At 46.0% G+C, this 16,054-nt stretch overlaps 1 protein-coding gene across 1 annotated transcript; it reads left to right on the top strand.

Moving 5' to 3' along the window:
* Positions 1-8,113: 8,113 nt before the first annotated feature.
* On the top strand, positions 8,114-15,779 carry LOC133128949 (inner ear-specific collagen-like). Its single transcript, XM_061242757.1, has 5 exons — positions 8,114-8,522; positions 10,860-10,940; positions 13,118-13,180; positions 13,901-14,424; positions 15,453-15,779. Exons 1-5 carry the CDS (start codon positions 8,114-8,116, stop codon positions 15,777-15,779), a joined length of 1,404 nt encoding a protein of 467 aa, XP_061098741.1.
* Positions 15,780-16,054: the final 275 nt, after the last annotated feature.

Raw genomic sequence — 16,054 nt, 5'->3', positions numbered from 1 at the left:
GCCAAGTTACAACAAACGAAGCTTCAAAACACAATGAATGTATTCTGAATGTATATTCTGTATCATTTTATTTCCCAGAAAAGTGGTCAACCAAGGATTATCTTTAGCGCTGTGATCATCATCCGCACACACTTGACCTCACTGCCTGCGCGAATAAGAATTCACACTATTATATGTATAAGTATTTGTCCACGTGGTGGCACCAGTGAGCCATATTTCTGAAACATACTGGTGGATTGGTTAAAAAAGAAAAAAAGTGTAATAAAAACTGTTTATTAAAACCGTTATTAAAAGGCGTAAATCGTCTTAAGCCATGAAACGTGACAAGAGAGAAGATCCCGCAACAAAGTTCCTGTTGTCCCTTGTACCTTTAGGTGCATATTAATACATCTGCGTTAATTTTATGTTTATGCAAGACAACCAGCATTAAACGTGGCTACTGCACAACATTCTTCCTTAACTAGATTGCCTTAGACTTTTTTGTCTGTAATTACTAGAGCGAATGAAAAGTCTGCTTTTAAAGAGAGCTGTATTTAATAAATTATCAGAAAGATATCACACGAATAAAATCGCAGAACACCTTTCCCTGGAAGCTGCGGAGAAGGGGAATGGGACAGGTCTAGCGATGCTACTCACACTTCAGATCGACAACCATCAATTTCAAATCATCCTATGTCCAGCGAGAATGATTTTTCAATATGTGACAATCAAGACTCATAATCTGCTGTCGTGCGCCAGGACCAACGTGACCACCTGAAGCCTTGTTCCAGTCCAGTGCCATCTGCTAGAGATGAGCAAGTCGTTCTTCAAACTGACATTCTTCTTCGCTTCAGTGGCACAGCGGTCCCACAGACCGAACTTTTCGGTCAGAATTTGAGAAGAGATAAATCGACAACATCAACAATGGAAAGTCCATTTTAAGCGTTCTTTTTCCAAGATCGGGTCGATCTCTCGTTCGGCTTCATCCAGACGCCTCCCGTCGGATCGTCCATTACATACACCAGCCCGGACGCGTCCTGACCGCAGGGCATCCAGTTGAACTTAATCTTCTTCCGTCTCATGTTCTGTTTCACGTCTGGCCTTCTCTCCATCTCGATGTACTCTACGGCCCGGACGCCGAAAATTGATTCTTTCAGTTTAGAGAACAGATTAGATTTACCTGCGGTGTCAAAACCCAGCAGGATGGCACCAGCTTCTGCTGATGACTTAGAACCTTTCAGACCCATTCTGTTAAAAAAAGAAATTAAACCCGTTCTTTACGCAGCTAAACGATTCTTCGGTCTCGAATGTTTTGTTGCTCTCTACTTATTGAGAGTCGCGCTGCGCCGTCCCCCGCCCTGACTGACTGAATACCGGTTCCAAATGACACTTAAATAGTCTCAGTAGAGCATGTCACGAAGACGGTAGCCTAAAACCAAACGGCTGGCTGTCGCCGTAATTAACAGTCACTGTGGGTGACTTTCGGTAAACCTATTTTGCGTGACAAGGCAAGTTAGCGATATTTCATGAATCTGGTATTTTACTGTATGCCGTCTATTCCAAGGACAACACCTGCTGTGAACTGTTATGTAGTGACAGACGACTCTCTGGCATACACACGGTCTGCATAAAAGCATGCAGGCAACGAAAACTGGTACATATATAGCATACGGTTTTTGGTTACTCATCCCTACCGGTATGCTACGGTCACATAACTATTTGTAGGCTCAAAATGTTTCACCACTGAACATCCTCTACTGCTGGAACGTCACTGGCAACCTTTATTGGACGTGATGCGGGGAAGTAGCCTATGGTGTTTTTTAAATTGAATGTTCCGGATGAGGATTAAGCTCGTTTCAAACGACTCACTCGTGAACTATTTGCTCCACTGTAGACAAGGATCCTAGACAATTAGGCTCGGCTGTCCTTTATTTAGGCTTCTGTATTTGGCACCCAGGGTGTTTTTCTTTGTGTGACGTCAGTGTATTTCTCATCAGGAGGATTTGGTTTCAGACATAGCCTACAGATGCACGATTGGAATAAGACGCGGACCGGCTGATGTTAAAAGAGAACGAGGGAACATTAATGAATGATATACGTGTTTAACCTTTGCGCACCCAGTCAAAGTGGCTTGCGTGCTTTCTCCAGTAATAAGACGCAGGTTGAAAGACCAGCTGCTAACTGGCTCCCCCCGCGAACCCTCCTTACTCGTACGAGCAGGCAGGCGGTGAACATCATTTACACGTTTAAAAAAAAAAAAAAAAAAAATTCTTTGCACTTCAGACGCAAGGTACTGTAGGTCTACTGTGGCCAACATAGAAAACAAAGCAGAAAAGTGGATTCCGGATCAAGCATCATTGCTGACATTCATGGGAATATGATCCTGAAACCAGACCATTTATTTTCAGAAACTGTACTGTCAGGGTGATTATTTTATCCAACCACTATGGACAGTTAAGACATAAACACGTGAACTTGAATAATACACTACCAGCAGATATAATTTTAAATTTCGTGACACTGCATATTGAGCTCAGCTAGAACATTCTGTTGCGATATAAACAGATGTCTTAATTTCCAGCCAGGCTGACCGTACTGTACCTGTTCCTATCGTTTACAATGGAAACCAATGAGCTCCACACGCCCTCTTGTGGTAACAGGTAGGACATGCACCCAGGTTACCCAGGGTTCAACACAACATACTGTACATTGTGTAGCGGTTCACAAGCTTGACTGTACACATCATGTTCTGGTAAACATGTCTGTCCAACTGACTTCTAATTTATCCTATACCTTTATCCACAAAGTTGATACGATATGCTTTTTAAATCCGCCACAGATTAACAATACCTTTATGCTTCATATAAATGTGTGTTAGGACAACTTAGCTGTGTCCACTCTGTTTGGAAAAACACCCACGAGCAAGTTTACAAAGCAAAAACTGTAACATATAGCAGATTAAAGAGAGATTAAGATTAAATCAGATTAAATTCATCATTTTGTGTGACAACTTTGGAAAATGTTAAAGAACCAGAAAACAATGCTTCTAATCTCACCAAAAATGAGAAATATCCAAAATATTAAAACGATAGAATACATGGTAATCAAATCCATTCTGTCCATTACTCCACTATGTTGTTGTCACAGTCCTATTAAAAATATACTCACACCCCAAACTGACGCCGGATGGTGTCATCCAAGAAGCCATCCTCTCAAACAGCTTTTGATGGACAGCTGGTGGCCATTAGCTCCCAGGTACCCGGTGTCACCAAGGAGCGGGGTTTCGAGAAAGCAATGAAAAATGGTCCCTTTAAATAAAACACCAGGGAACCAAACCCACACTGGATATGCAGGGGGCAAAGCCAGAAGGAAAGAACACCCCGTAGCTCTGCGATATGACTGAAGATTTCCCCAAAAACACTTACATTGCCCTGTGTATGCCATAGATTATAATAGCTCTCATATATAGTTATTGTTGTACTCAGGGTATTCTAGCTGCCAACCGTGGTATGCTAGTTGGTAAATTGATGTATTCTTCAGGGGTTCCAATAATATCTGTATGCTCAGGCTAGGACTCGTACTGTCCTCTAGGGTCCTCTTCACACTTGTCCCTGTGTTTGATCTGAACTTCGTTGTACGTCACTCTGGATAAGAGCGTCTGCTAAATACCTGTAATGTAATGTACATACTTTAAACAACTCCAGAGACTGAGAAGTACAGTAATGTGCAAAAGTCTTAGGCACCTGTATAACATTCTGTACAGAATTTCTTTCAAAAATAATTCAATGAAAGCTCCTAAATAAACGTACTATACATTTTACACTACATTTTAGTAATTTGGCAGAATAGTTAAAAACTGAATCAAATCAATATTTTTTGTGACCACTTGAAATATTAATTGTGGACATTAATTACCTATTATTACCTATTATTACTATAATTATTATTACCTTACATCACTTACCTGCTTTAAATATATTTGTTTGCATTACCTAGCCAACCTAGGTGAAATAATGTAAGCCTATATTACTTACCTACTTTAAATATTATTAGCGTACATCTCTTATCTACTTAAAATATTATTAGACATACATTACTTACCTACTTTAAATATTATTAGCATACATTACTTACCTGCTTGAAGTATTATGACCATACATTACTTACCTACTTGAAATAATATTATCCTATATTACTGACCTACTTGAAGTATTATTACCTTATATGACTTACCTACTTGAAGTATTATCACCTTATATTACTTACCTACTTGAAGTATTATTAGAGTACATTACTTACCTACTTGAAAATAAATGCCATGTCCGTAACTAACACGAGAGAAAGTCAGAAATGACCGAGCACAACAATACATTCTTACTGAAATTAAAAGGAGCACCATTTAATCGCCTCAAATGAGTAAATAAAGCCATTGAACAAAGCCCAGAAAAACACACAAATAGATGCATCAGCATGAAATGGTATATAGAAATACTATACATACAGTATGCATTCAGTTCATGAAAATATGTGTGTCAGTATATTCAATGAGAGAAAGAAAAAGAAAGAGAGAGAGGAGTGGAGAGAGAGGGAGAGAGAAAGGGAGGGAGAGAGAGAGAGGAGAGACAGAGAGGGAGAGAGGGAGAGAGAGAGGAGAGAGAGGAGAGACAGAGAGGGAGAGGGGGAGAGAGAGGGAGAGAGAAAGGGAGGGAGAGAGAGAGGAGAGATGGGGAGAGAGAGGAGAGAGAGTGAGGGAGAGAGGGGGAGAGAGTGGGAGAGCAAGAGAAAGAGAGAGAGAGAAGGAGAGAGGGAGAGGAAGAGAGAGAGGGAGAGAAAGAAAGAGAGGGAGAGAGAGAGAGCAGGTAATCAGTGTTGATTGTGATAACAGTGATGCTTTTTCCTGTTTTTTTAAATAGTAAACCTGCAAAAAAAAACCCATTTAGGTTTAAAATCAAGTAAGGCCACAGGGATACAATGTCTTGTTTTTCCCAACACAGTTAAATTTGAATGATAAATCAAGGAGGGAGCTCTAGGCATCGAATAGGGACCCTGATTGTCTGAATGCAGACAAAGCTCCCTCTCTCTTTCCCTCCCCCCTTCCCCCCTCCCTCCATCCTCTTTGTCATGGCGACCAGCTCCTTGTGCCGTAGACCAGTGAAGTAGCTGAACTAGAGGCTGAAATTATAGTAGGTCATATCCACAAGTCATCACCTTCTGTTGGTCATGGAGACCATGTGTTATTCCATGCCATTGTGTTACGATACGTCTCCATTTTGTTTTCGTTCCCGTGTAATTTCAGTAGTTTGTGTTAGACCTTGACATTGCAGCCAGAGATGTTAAGAGAGGTGTGGTGAAATATTCTGCATCCTACGCAATGGCATGCGGAATAAGTCTGATATCAGGGGGTTTGAGCACAATGTGAGAGGGAATTAATCTAATTTAAGAAGACGGGTTTCTCAGTCTAATATTAGACTGAGAAAGTTTGGTATAGAAGATGCATTTCACACTGTCTGCTGTATTCGTGGGAATAGTCTAAGCCCACGACAAGAAGAAAATATTTGATGGCTTACGTCCAATATAAGAGGGCGAAACGCTCGGTATTGCAGAATTTGAGAAACGGTCAACTTTGAGGTCCCTTTCGGTGAAACCCGGACTAGGTCTTTGAGCGTCTTTGTGCGGCGGCGTTTGTGAGGACCGTAAACTCATCCGCCGGGAGAGCGGGCGGGTGGTTCGCGGTTCTGAAGTTCGCCGTGCGACCCGGAGCGGGCACGGGCGCTTGGCGAAAGCCGACCGGACGCGGGTCGGCGGAGGTTTCGCCCATTCAATCGGCACTTTGTCCTCGTCCTCCGCCTACCTCTCCTAACCCCCCGTCGCCAGGCCCGGCGGACATTTTGAAGTCCCCCGCTTTGCGACCGTTGGTCGGTTACAGCAAGGCGATCTCACAGGCCCGGTTCCCCGCCGACCCGCGTATCCCAGGGTCCGGTGTGCGTAACGTCATGGGTACACGCTGTTCAGAACCTTCCAGAATTCCCAGTAATCCGCTCGCCCATGCGTCGGGGGGGGGGGGGGGGGCGGCGGATAGAGTCCCCGTGTGTCGAAACGTGCCGTGGCCCATGCTCCGCTCCGTGCACAGTGCCTTTGTGGAAGGTTTAGGTGTAAGTGTGTTGTATCCCGTGTCACAAAGGCGCGCGGAAACCAGAAACGGACCGGCCGGTTTCATTCCGGTCCAACCCGATACGACACAAAACATTATTAGCATGTCCTCGAGTTTCCAGTCCCTCGGCTCCCGCCAAACCTCGGGTCGTCGGCCAATGGCGGCCCGCCCCGGCCCTTTCCCTGCTGTCCTATTGGTGGAGCTGTGATGTTGAGAGGGGTAACGGACGATAAAAAGGATGCACGGAGCCGGGAGGGTTCACCAGGCAAGGACACGACGCCTGCATCTCTTCAGACACGTAAGTTTAAGTTTAAGTTTAAGTTTACACCAGATTGGATTAAAGAAACTCTGGGATGTAACGGTATGAAAGGAAGTAGACTATATTATTACCTTACCTTACTTACCTACTTTAAATATTATCAGCCTACATTACTTACCTTCTTTAAATAGTAATAGCCTACATTACTTACCTACTTTCAATATTATGAGCCTATATTACTTACCTTCTTTCAATCGTATTAGCCTACATTACTTACCTACTTTAAGTATTATCAGCCTACACTACTTACCTTCTTTAAATATTATTAGCCTACATTATTTACCTTCTTTAAATATTACTAGCTTACATTACCTACCTTCTTTCATTATTATTAGCCTACATTACATACTTGTTTGAAATATTGCTGGCCTACATTAGGCCAATTTACCTACTTGTAAATTAGCATACATTACTTGCCTACTTTAAATATCATTAGCCAAAATTACTTACCTGTTTGGATAATATGTGTATTCAGGTTACACAGGTTACCTTATATAGCTGATCCAGGTTAATATTTAGTCGAGAGTGATGCAACTCTGTTTAAACTCTCAACCTTTAGTCCAGATCCTAAGTCACTGGTATCCATTAGCGCTTATGTCGATATAGAAATTGAGGTTAATTTTGTTTTCCTTTTACATTTTGCAAGTCATAATGTTATTTTCTTCGATCATACTGAAATAGAAAAATCTGAAGAGCCACAACATGCAGGACTCATGAATGAATAACTTACAAACAAATCTGTAAATTCTGTAAAAAAAAAAAACAAGGAATTCCTTTTTTAAGCGCAAATATTACTTAAAGGGTTTGGCATGAATTATTATTCACAGGAAACACACACACACACACACACACACACACACAGACTTATTACAGTTGAAGTGAGATCAGAACAGGTAGGTCAAATGGTTATAATTCTGGTTCGTCACATTTGTCTGTTAATAACACGTTGTTCATCTCAATCTGACAGCCTCTCCACAGACCTGGTGACACTGCAGACAGAAATGTTGGAACAGACTAGAACGTTTAGCACTGTGATTTAAATTTGCCTGCCCCGGACAGGATTTAACAGGATTAAAACCTGTCATAAACAGTCACATACATTTGAGTTTAATGACTAAGTTTAGAAAGGGTTTTCCTTGCAAAAACAGCTCTGTCACTGGAAGATTTTCCTCATTCGAAGCGGTAAGCTCCTTTACATAAACTCAATATTTTAAAAAACAATTTTTTTGCTCATTAGGGATGTGTGTGATTACTGGTACAGCGAGCGTAATTTTAATGATTAGGGAAATTAGCACAACCGAGTGTACGTTGATTGCGTAACTCATAATCCTAACAACTCACTTTACGAAAAGGGAATTTAACACTGCACGGAAGTTATTCATTATTCAATCAGTAGTTACCGTGTAATTACACGTGTAAAAAGCCCAACCACTTTTCCGGATCACAAATGTGTGATTAGGATGTTCGTAACTGAACATTCTAAGGCTGATGTCACAGTCGCTGTTGCGCAATTGAAAGCACGGGAGTTCTAGAACACTGCCCCACTGTAGAACTTTGAAAGGGAAAGAGCGTTCCGGAAAACCCGCTCTTCGAAAGGGGTCCTGCCCTGCCTGCGTTTTAACCGCGACGGCTCTGTCCCTTTCTGCCGCGGCAGAGCTACAGACATGGGTCCGTCGCCTCTCCGCCTGCTTGTCCTCGTTGTGGCGATGGTGGCCGTGACGGGTGCCGCCGCGGCCAGAACCACGCGCTGGCCCAAGAACCCCAACCCCAAGAAGCCCCCCGGCGGCAGGGTGGAACGCACGCGCACCACCACCACCACCACCACCACCATGCCCACCAGCACGGGCGTGGAGGAGACCACCGGCGCCATGGATGCCTTCTCCCTCTCCCCCACCGACAGCACCACCTTCGCCGCGGACGCCTTCCCGGAGTACCACACCGACGGCACGGCGCCCCCCGGTGTCCCACACGGGAACTACAGCCTGGGCTACACCGAGTGCTTCTTCAACGTCTGCGAGTGCTGTCCCCCAGAGAGGGGCCCCCCGGGCCTCACCGGGGAGATGGGCTTGCCAGGTGAGCCCCCCAGACCGCTGCAGATACACACACCCCTCCTCCTCCTCCTGTTGTCCTGTAACGGCAGTGCCTCTAGCCGCAGCCGGTACACTCTGTGATGGACTTTGCCGTCTCCTGGCTGTGCGTTCACTGTCACCGTGACATCGGAAGACTTCAGGAGCAGAGCAACACAGGCCTGTTCAGTAACACGTGTCACACTCAGTCTGAAAGGTGTGGAGGTGTGGAGTCTGAAAACTCCCAGACTCTCACAATTTTGCCCGACAAAGAACCCTTTAACTGGATTTTTGGTTGGCATTTATATAGCGCCTTTATCCAAAGCGCTGTACAATTGATGCTTCTCATTCACCCGTTCAAACACACACTCACACTCACACACCGACGGCGATTGGCTGCCATGCAAGGTGCCGACCAGCTCCTCAGGAGCATCTGGGCGTTAGGTGTCTTGCTCAGGGACACTTCGACACAGCCCTTTGTTTAGGCGCTTATTTGTATTTATTTGAGTGTTTATTCCGCAGTTTCGTGCCTTCTCTCTTCAGCGACTGGGCTGCTGGTTATTCAGGGCGCGTTTTCGCCCACTCCCGCTGTGGATCAGCAGCTGTGGTACTTCGGCTCTGAGAAGCTGTGCAGTTGTACAGCAGGCCTGTGTGTTTCTGTAGCATTGCAGCATTGTGTATTTGACACACAGCGCTTGCCTTTGCACTGCGCTACATACTTTAGCCTTTCTGCTGGACAATAAACTGGGACCCGCAAGGACTGGGACCCGCAAGGTCGGTGGTTCGATCCCCGGTGTAGCCACAACAAGATCCGCACAGCCGTTGGGCCCTTGAGCAAGGCCCTTAACCCTGCATTGCTCCAGGGGAGGATTGTCGCCCGCTTAGTCTAATAAAGTGTAATATGCTCTGGATAAGAGCGTCAGCCAAATGACATGTAATGTGATGTAAACTGCATTAGGAATTTAAAAGGAGGAAATTATTTATTGGGTAACTGCGCCAATCAGTCAATCAGCCAATGAAAATCTTGCGCGCCGTAGAAGATCAGAAATATTTCAGCGCGCAGAACATGCCATCTGAGCTTTGACATTTACCCCCGAGCTGTCGGAAATTTACAACCTCAGATGCGATTATGATATCCGTACGAGGCTTTGATTGCGTTCGCCCCCCCCCGGGCAAGGTGCTAGACTGGTGGAGCGGCAGATAAGAGCAGCCAGGTCGGGGATAGGTGCGGAAACAACATTAAAAGCCTGTCTGTGTCAAAAACGTGACTAATATTATGCACGTTCAGCTTTTTAGGAGGATTTAGGCTTTCTGTGGAGAGGAGATAAGCTCAGCGCGGACGGGGAGAGACGCCGGGTTTCTGCCGCTCTTTCAATCCGTGGTGGTAGGAAGAAAGGAGAGGTCTGACAAAGGCTAATTGAAGGAGTGTTAAAATGGCAGCGTTCTCTGTTTGGGGAGGGGGGGGGGGGGCGCGGTTTTGGGGAGGGAAGAGTACCCGGGCGATGCCTTGAACTGGGACTTATTTCTGGAATGTCTGCACTTAAAATATCAGCTTGGGTTTTTCTTTTGGGGTTTTTTTCCACTCGACTGCCGTTTAAATTATTCAGCCCCGCGTTTCCGCTTGGCACCCAGGAATTATACGCTCTGCTTGACGTGCGGAGGAAATGTGTGAAGTCTTGCTTTCATTGGCTGTGGGACTCGCGGTCGACTTGCTCTGAAATATGGGTGCTTTAGAGATTTCCTATCAGGCTGAAAGTATGACAACGTGTCCTCTTTAAACTCTCTAATCTTCTCAGCAAATGTGAACACTGCACATAGGTGGCTCTCAGAAAAGTCAGTCAGCAAATTTCTCTGTGCGTCGCTGTGGGTGTTCGTATGTTACGGTCCAGATGTTGTCACCTTCAGTTACAGTGTGAATGTTATTGGCCTGTGTTACAGTGCATGGTGGTAGTCTGTTACAGTATTAGTCTGTTACAGTTTACTGTTTTAGACTGTTACAGTGGATAGTGTTAATCTGTTACAGTGCATATTGTGTTAGTCTGTTACAGTTTACTATTTTAGTCTGTTACAGTGCATAGTGTTAATCTGTCACAGAGCACAACATTAACATTGCTCATGGTATCCTTATGAAGGCAGTGGTGCAGTATAGTGGTTAGGGACTTGCACTTCTAACTGAGAGGTTGCAGGTTTGAGTGCAGGTGGGACAGTGCCATCGTGCCCCTGTGCTAGGCACTTAACCTGAAGTACCTCGGTAAACTGCCCAGCTGTCCAAATGGCTTCAGCTGCCTGCGTCTCTCTGGGTAACGTAAGAGGGTCAAATAAACTCCCCAATTGTGTGTTTCAGGAGCTCCAGGAGAGAAGGGAGAGCCGGGTTTAAGGGGCCTTCCTGGACCCGCAGGTGTGCCAGGAGCTGCGGGAGACAAAGGTGGGTTCTCAAGGTTCCACTGGTAAAACTTTACAAACTGTTTACATGATGTTGCCTTTAGCTAATCTACTGACAACTTCATCTGTACAGCTTCGTGATTGTTTTTGTACAAAATATATTTGTGTTTCCAACTATATTAGTTAATGCCAATTCAAATTGGAATATAAAAAAAAGTTTACGTATTTGTTAATGGTCGACTAATTATAGGTTCTTTGGTTTCCTTTTGTAAATGGTAAATGGTTGGCATTCATATAGCGCCTTTATCCAAAGCGCTGTACAATTGATGCTTCTCATTGATCCATTCATACACACACTCACACACCAACGGCGATTGGCTGCCATGCAAGGCACCAACCAGCTCGTCAGGATCAAATGGGGGTTAGGTGTCGGAGGCGGAGGATCGAACCGGCAACCCTCCGATTGTCAGACGACTGCTCTTACTGCCTGAGCCATGTCGCCCCTCCTTTTGTATTAATATTAATGTATCTAATACACCGGTTAGTAGTTAACTAATATATTAACGAATTAAACGTTCATTTCATGATTAATTAATGTGTTTGTACATCATTAATTAATGTTAACAACTTCACTCCTGGCCCTAGAGAGCCGCAGGGTGTGTGAGTTTTTGCTGTTCCTCAGCACTGAATTGATCAATTAAAGCGCTTGATTACACAGTTATCTCACCTCACCTGGTTTCTTTGGTGTCAATCGGTTGCTGATATTAAGGCGAAAACAAAAGCCAGCCACACCCTGCGGCTCTCCAGGACCAGGAGTGAGGACCACAGCACACCCTGCGGCTCTCCAGGACCAGGAGTGAGGACCGCCATTGCAAAGTGTTGCCGTTCCACTTGTATGTGTTTAACATGGCTTTCGAACGTCAAGCAGCCCAAGTCTTCCTGAACCTCTGGGAGTCTCAAGATCTAAGCTTCATCTCTGTCCAATCACACTCAATCACACCTGAAGCTGTGGTGTGGGCAGGTTTCATTCCAACCAATTAACAATTAGCCCTTCATTCATTATCCTTACCCGCTTATCCTGAACAGGGTCGCAGGGAAAGGTAATATCTCAAGTAGGTAAGTAATGTAGGCTAATAATATTTCAAGTAGGTAAGTAATCCATCCATTATCTTAACCCGCTTATCCTGAAAAGGGTCGCAGGGGGGCTGGAGCCTATCCCAGCATACAGTTGTTACTTAGACAACACAAATAACACATTATTTCACTCTATGTATGTTATGTGCAAACCTACAGCCCTTATTTAGCAACTAGATGAAGTAATTATAAAATCAATGTTTGAGGCTGGAGTTAAAGCCAACAACGACCGCTGTAAACCCTCCCAGAAACGGTTCAATGTCACAGAATCACGTTCAATAGGACGCTGGTGAAAGATCGATTGTCATCACTGTCATGGAAAAAAAACTTTATCTTTAAATCACGGAAGATTCCGCAATTTAAAAAAACGAAACAATTTGGAAACCTCTGTTTTAGTGTGTATTGTGAAAAAAAGCCGATGGCTGTTGTTTTTGCTGCTACAAGATGTGGTCGCTGTAAATATCGAGCTGAAACAATGTGCAGGACTGTAACGACTTTGTTTGATATGGTTTCGGGGGGGACATTTTAGTGTTCACAGTAGTCACCATACATTATTCTGGGCATTGAGTGAAATCCGTGTCTCTCTCACGCCATAATAACACCGTGATGATATCGGGCTGATCGTGTTCTCTCCGTGACTTTGGAAACCTTGTAAAAACTCCACAGATCCCATCAATGATGGGAAAACTGAAAAAAAAAAAAAAACAGATTCCAGATGTCGGAGACTCATTGTGATTACGCTCCATCATTTAGGTGCCCCTGCTACCCACCAGGCATGACTGACAACTCCCTCAGCCTATCAGAGAGGCCGATTGTAACTGAGGAGCCTATTGAGTTGAGCAGGAGGCGGGATCAGAGCAATAAAAACACACCCGAATCATCGCCGTCACCAACAATGCCATAATCAGCACAATCGGCACGGGTTGCCATGGCTACGGTCACCGCAATTGTTGTCATGGTACCGTTCAGATGACATCACACGGCCCAACTTGAGAAAGACGAGGGTGTCATTCCTGTCCCCCCCGTACCCCCCCCTCCCGCCCCCTACCCGCCCAAATCACCCCGCCCCCTCTATTCTTCCCTCAGGAGACAAAGGCGACCGGGGAGGAGTCGGAACGCCCGGAATTCCGGGAGGCCCGGGGGATAAAGGTACGCTCTTCCACGGCTCTGCCTGCACCGACACGCTTCATAGAGGAACAGCCCCGGGCAGCAATAACGGGGAAACACGGGAGGACGCGTAATCTCCCGACGCTCATACCCCTGCTCCCGCGCTGCGTGTGGGCTCTGTAATCGTGCGCTCGGAGGATGTCGCCGGAAACACGCGGTGTTGTCCTGAGCACGACCGCCCTGGCAGTGTTTTCCTTCTCCAAAAACGTGATTTTACTCCTGCATGCCATGTAGCCGTGTATCGCTCAGTCAGAGAGGCACACCTTGGATGCAGGATGTAGCAAGTAAGATATCTAGACAAACAGAAAGGAAATATTTTTCGGAGGGATCAATAAAATGGAGTAACATGGAGTTAGACCTCTAGGTACATAAAATTGTACCCCTAGCCTTGCTTGGAAAACATACTCATTTGTACCCAACAAGAACTGGGAAATGTGATCCTGGAAGGACAAAAATGTACCTCGACTGTCACTTTATTTCTGAGAGTGTAGATCAGTGATCTTTGCTGTTACTCTGCACTTAATTAATCAATTAGAACAGCTGATTACACCTCACCTGGTTAGCTGGGTCTCAACAGGGTGCTGAAAACAAAAACCAGCAAACCCTGCGGCTCTCCGGCACCAGGGCTGGAGCCCACTGGTGCGGAGCGTCCGCTGACCTCAGCCTCCCTCTGCTCTGCTATTGGCTCTTAACCCCTCGCAGGTGACCCTGGCCCCAAAGGCGACAGGGGAGATCTGGGCCTGCCGGGCTTCAAGGGCGACCCCGGGCAGAAGGGCGACGCGTGCGAGAACGGGACCAAGGGCGAACAGGGGGGGCCCGGGAAAGCTGGACCCCCGGGCCCGCCCGGAGAGCAGGGACAGAAGGGGGATTGCCCCGTCGGGATGAAGGGGGACAGGGGCGACCCGGGGCCCGCAGGCCAGAGCGGGGACCCCGGCCCTCCCGGGACCAACGGGACTCAGGGGCCCCCGGGCCCCCCGGGGCTGCAGGGCGAGGCGGGAGCCCCGGGTTCGAAGGGAGAGCCGGGTGGCAGGGGGCCGCCCGGGCCCCTAGGGGGGCGGGGGATGATGGGGCCCAAAGGGGAGAGGGGGGTGAGGGGGGAGAGGGGCCCGCGCGGGTTCAAGGGCCCCCGGGGGTCCACGGAGCCGCAGAAGCGCTCGGCGTTCAGCGTCGGCCTGTTCCCCAGCAAGTCCTTCCCCCCGCCGGGCCTGCCCATCAAGTTCGACAAGGTAATATCCCCATTTATTCTTGCCATTTTACATCCTAATGACACGTTACAGATTCCTATTATTATTCAACTGACACCTCAGTGAATAAAAAATATATATATATTTAACACTTTACAATAAGGTTCCATGAATTGGCAATAACTAATGTGGTTGTTAACTATCTACTACTAAGGAGTTAATCTATGCAGCTGTTAATGTATTTGTACATCATTAACTCATGTTAACAACAACATTAGTTATTGCCAATTCATATAGGAATGAAAAAGTCAGTTGATGTATTTATTAATGGGTAACTACTTATAAGTTGATCCTATGGTTTGCTAATGTATAAATATCCATGTACAAATACGTTAGTTAGCCGTTAACAATTGCATTAACTAATGAAAAGTTAATGTCATGCTTAATTCATGCATTTGTGCATCATTAATGCTTAATCTATCCATCATTAATTCATGTTAACAACTACATTAGTAAATGCCAATTCCTGAACCTTATTGCAAAGTGTGACCGTTGTTTTTGCACAGATGTCTGTGGTATTGTTTTTCTGTTGACTTGTCAGTGCCATGCAGGGATGAATAAAGTTTTCTGAATGTGAATGTGAATGTGAATGTGAATGTGAATCAGAATGTGAATGTGAATGTGAATCAGAATGTGAATCAGAATGTGAATGTGAATGTGAATGTGAATCAGAATGTGAATCTGAATCAGAATCAGAATGTGAATGTGAATGTGAATCAGAATGTGAATGTGAATGTGAATCAGAATGTGAATGTGAATCAGAATGTGAATGTGAATGTGAATGTGAATCAGAATGTGAATCAGAATGTGAATGTGAATGTGAATGTGAATCAGAATGTGAATCTGAATCAGAATCAGAATGTGAATGTGAATGTGAATCAGAATGTGAATGTGAATGTGAATCAGAATGTGAATGTGAATCAGAATGTGAATGTGAATGTGAATGTGAATCTGAATCAGAATCTGAATGTGAATCTGAATCTGAATGTGAATCTGAATCTGGATGGAAGGTGTTCTACAACGAGGAGGGCCACTACAGCCTGGAGAGCAGCAAGTTCAACGTGAGCCACGGCGGGGTGTACGTGTTCAGCTACCACATCACGGTGCGGAACCGGCCGCTGCGCGCGGCGCTGGTGGTGAACGGCACGCGGAAGGTGCGCACGCGCGACTCCCTGTACGGCCAGGACATCGACCAGGCCTCCAACCTGGTGCTGCTGAAGCTGTCGGCCGGGGACCAGGTGTGGCTGGAGACGCTGCGTGACTGGAACGGGGTGTACTCCAGCAGCGAGGACGACAGCACATTCTCCGGCTTCCTGCTGTACCCCGAGAAGGACTGAGCTCGCCGCGGCCCCCGAGCCCCGCCCGGCCGCGGCCCCTCTGCCTGGGCCCGTCACGACCGCGCCCTTAACTCAGCACATCCCTCACGACCGCGCCCTTAACTCAGCACATCCCTCACGACCGCGCCCTTAACTCAGCACATCCCTCACGACCGCGCCCTTTCCTCAGCACATCCCTCACGACCACGCCCTTAACCCAGCACATCGCTCACGACCACGCCCTTAACTCAGCACATCCCTCACGACCGCGCCCTTAACTCAGCACATCCCTCACG

The sequence above is a fragment of the Conger conger genome, chromosome 5 (genome assembly GCF_963514075.1).
Source record: "Conger conger chromosome 5, fConCon1.1, whole genome shotgun sequence".
In the NCBI taxonomy this organism is placed as follows: Eukaryota; Metazoa; Chordata; class Actinopteri; order Anguilliformes; family Congridae; genus Conger; species Conger conger.
Note: the sequence above shows the minus strand (reverse complement) of the source record. Positions and strands in the feature narration are given on the sequence as shown.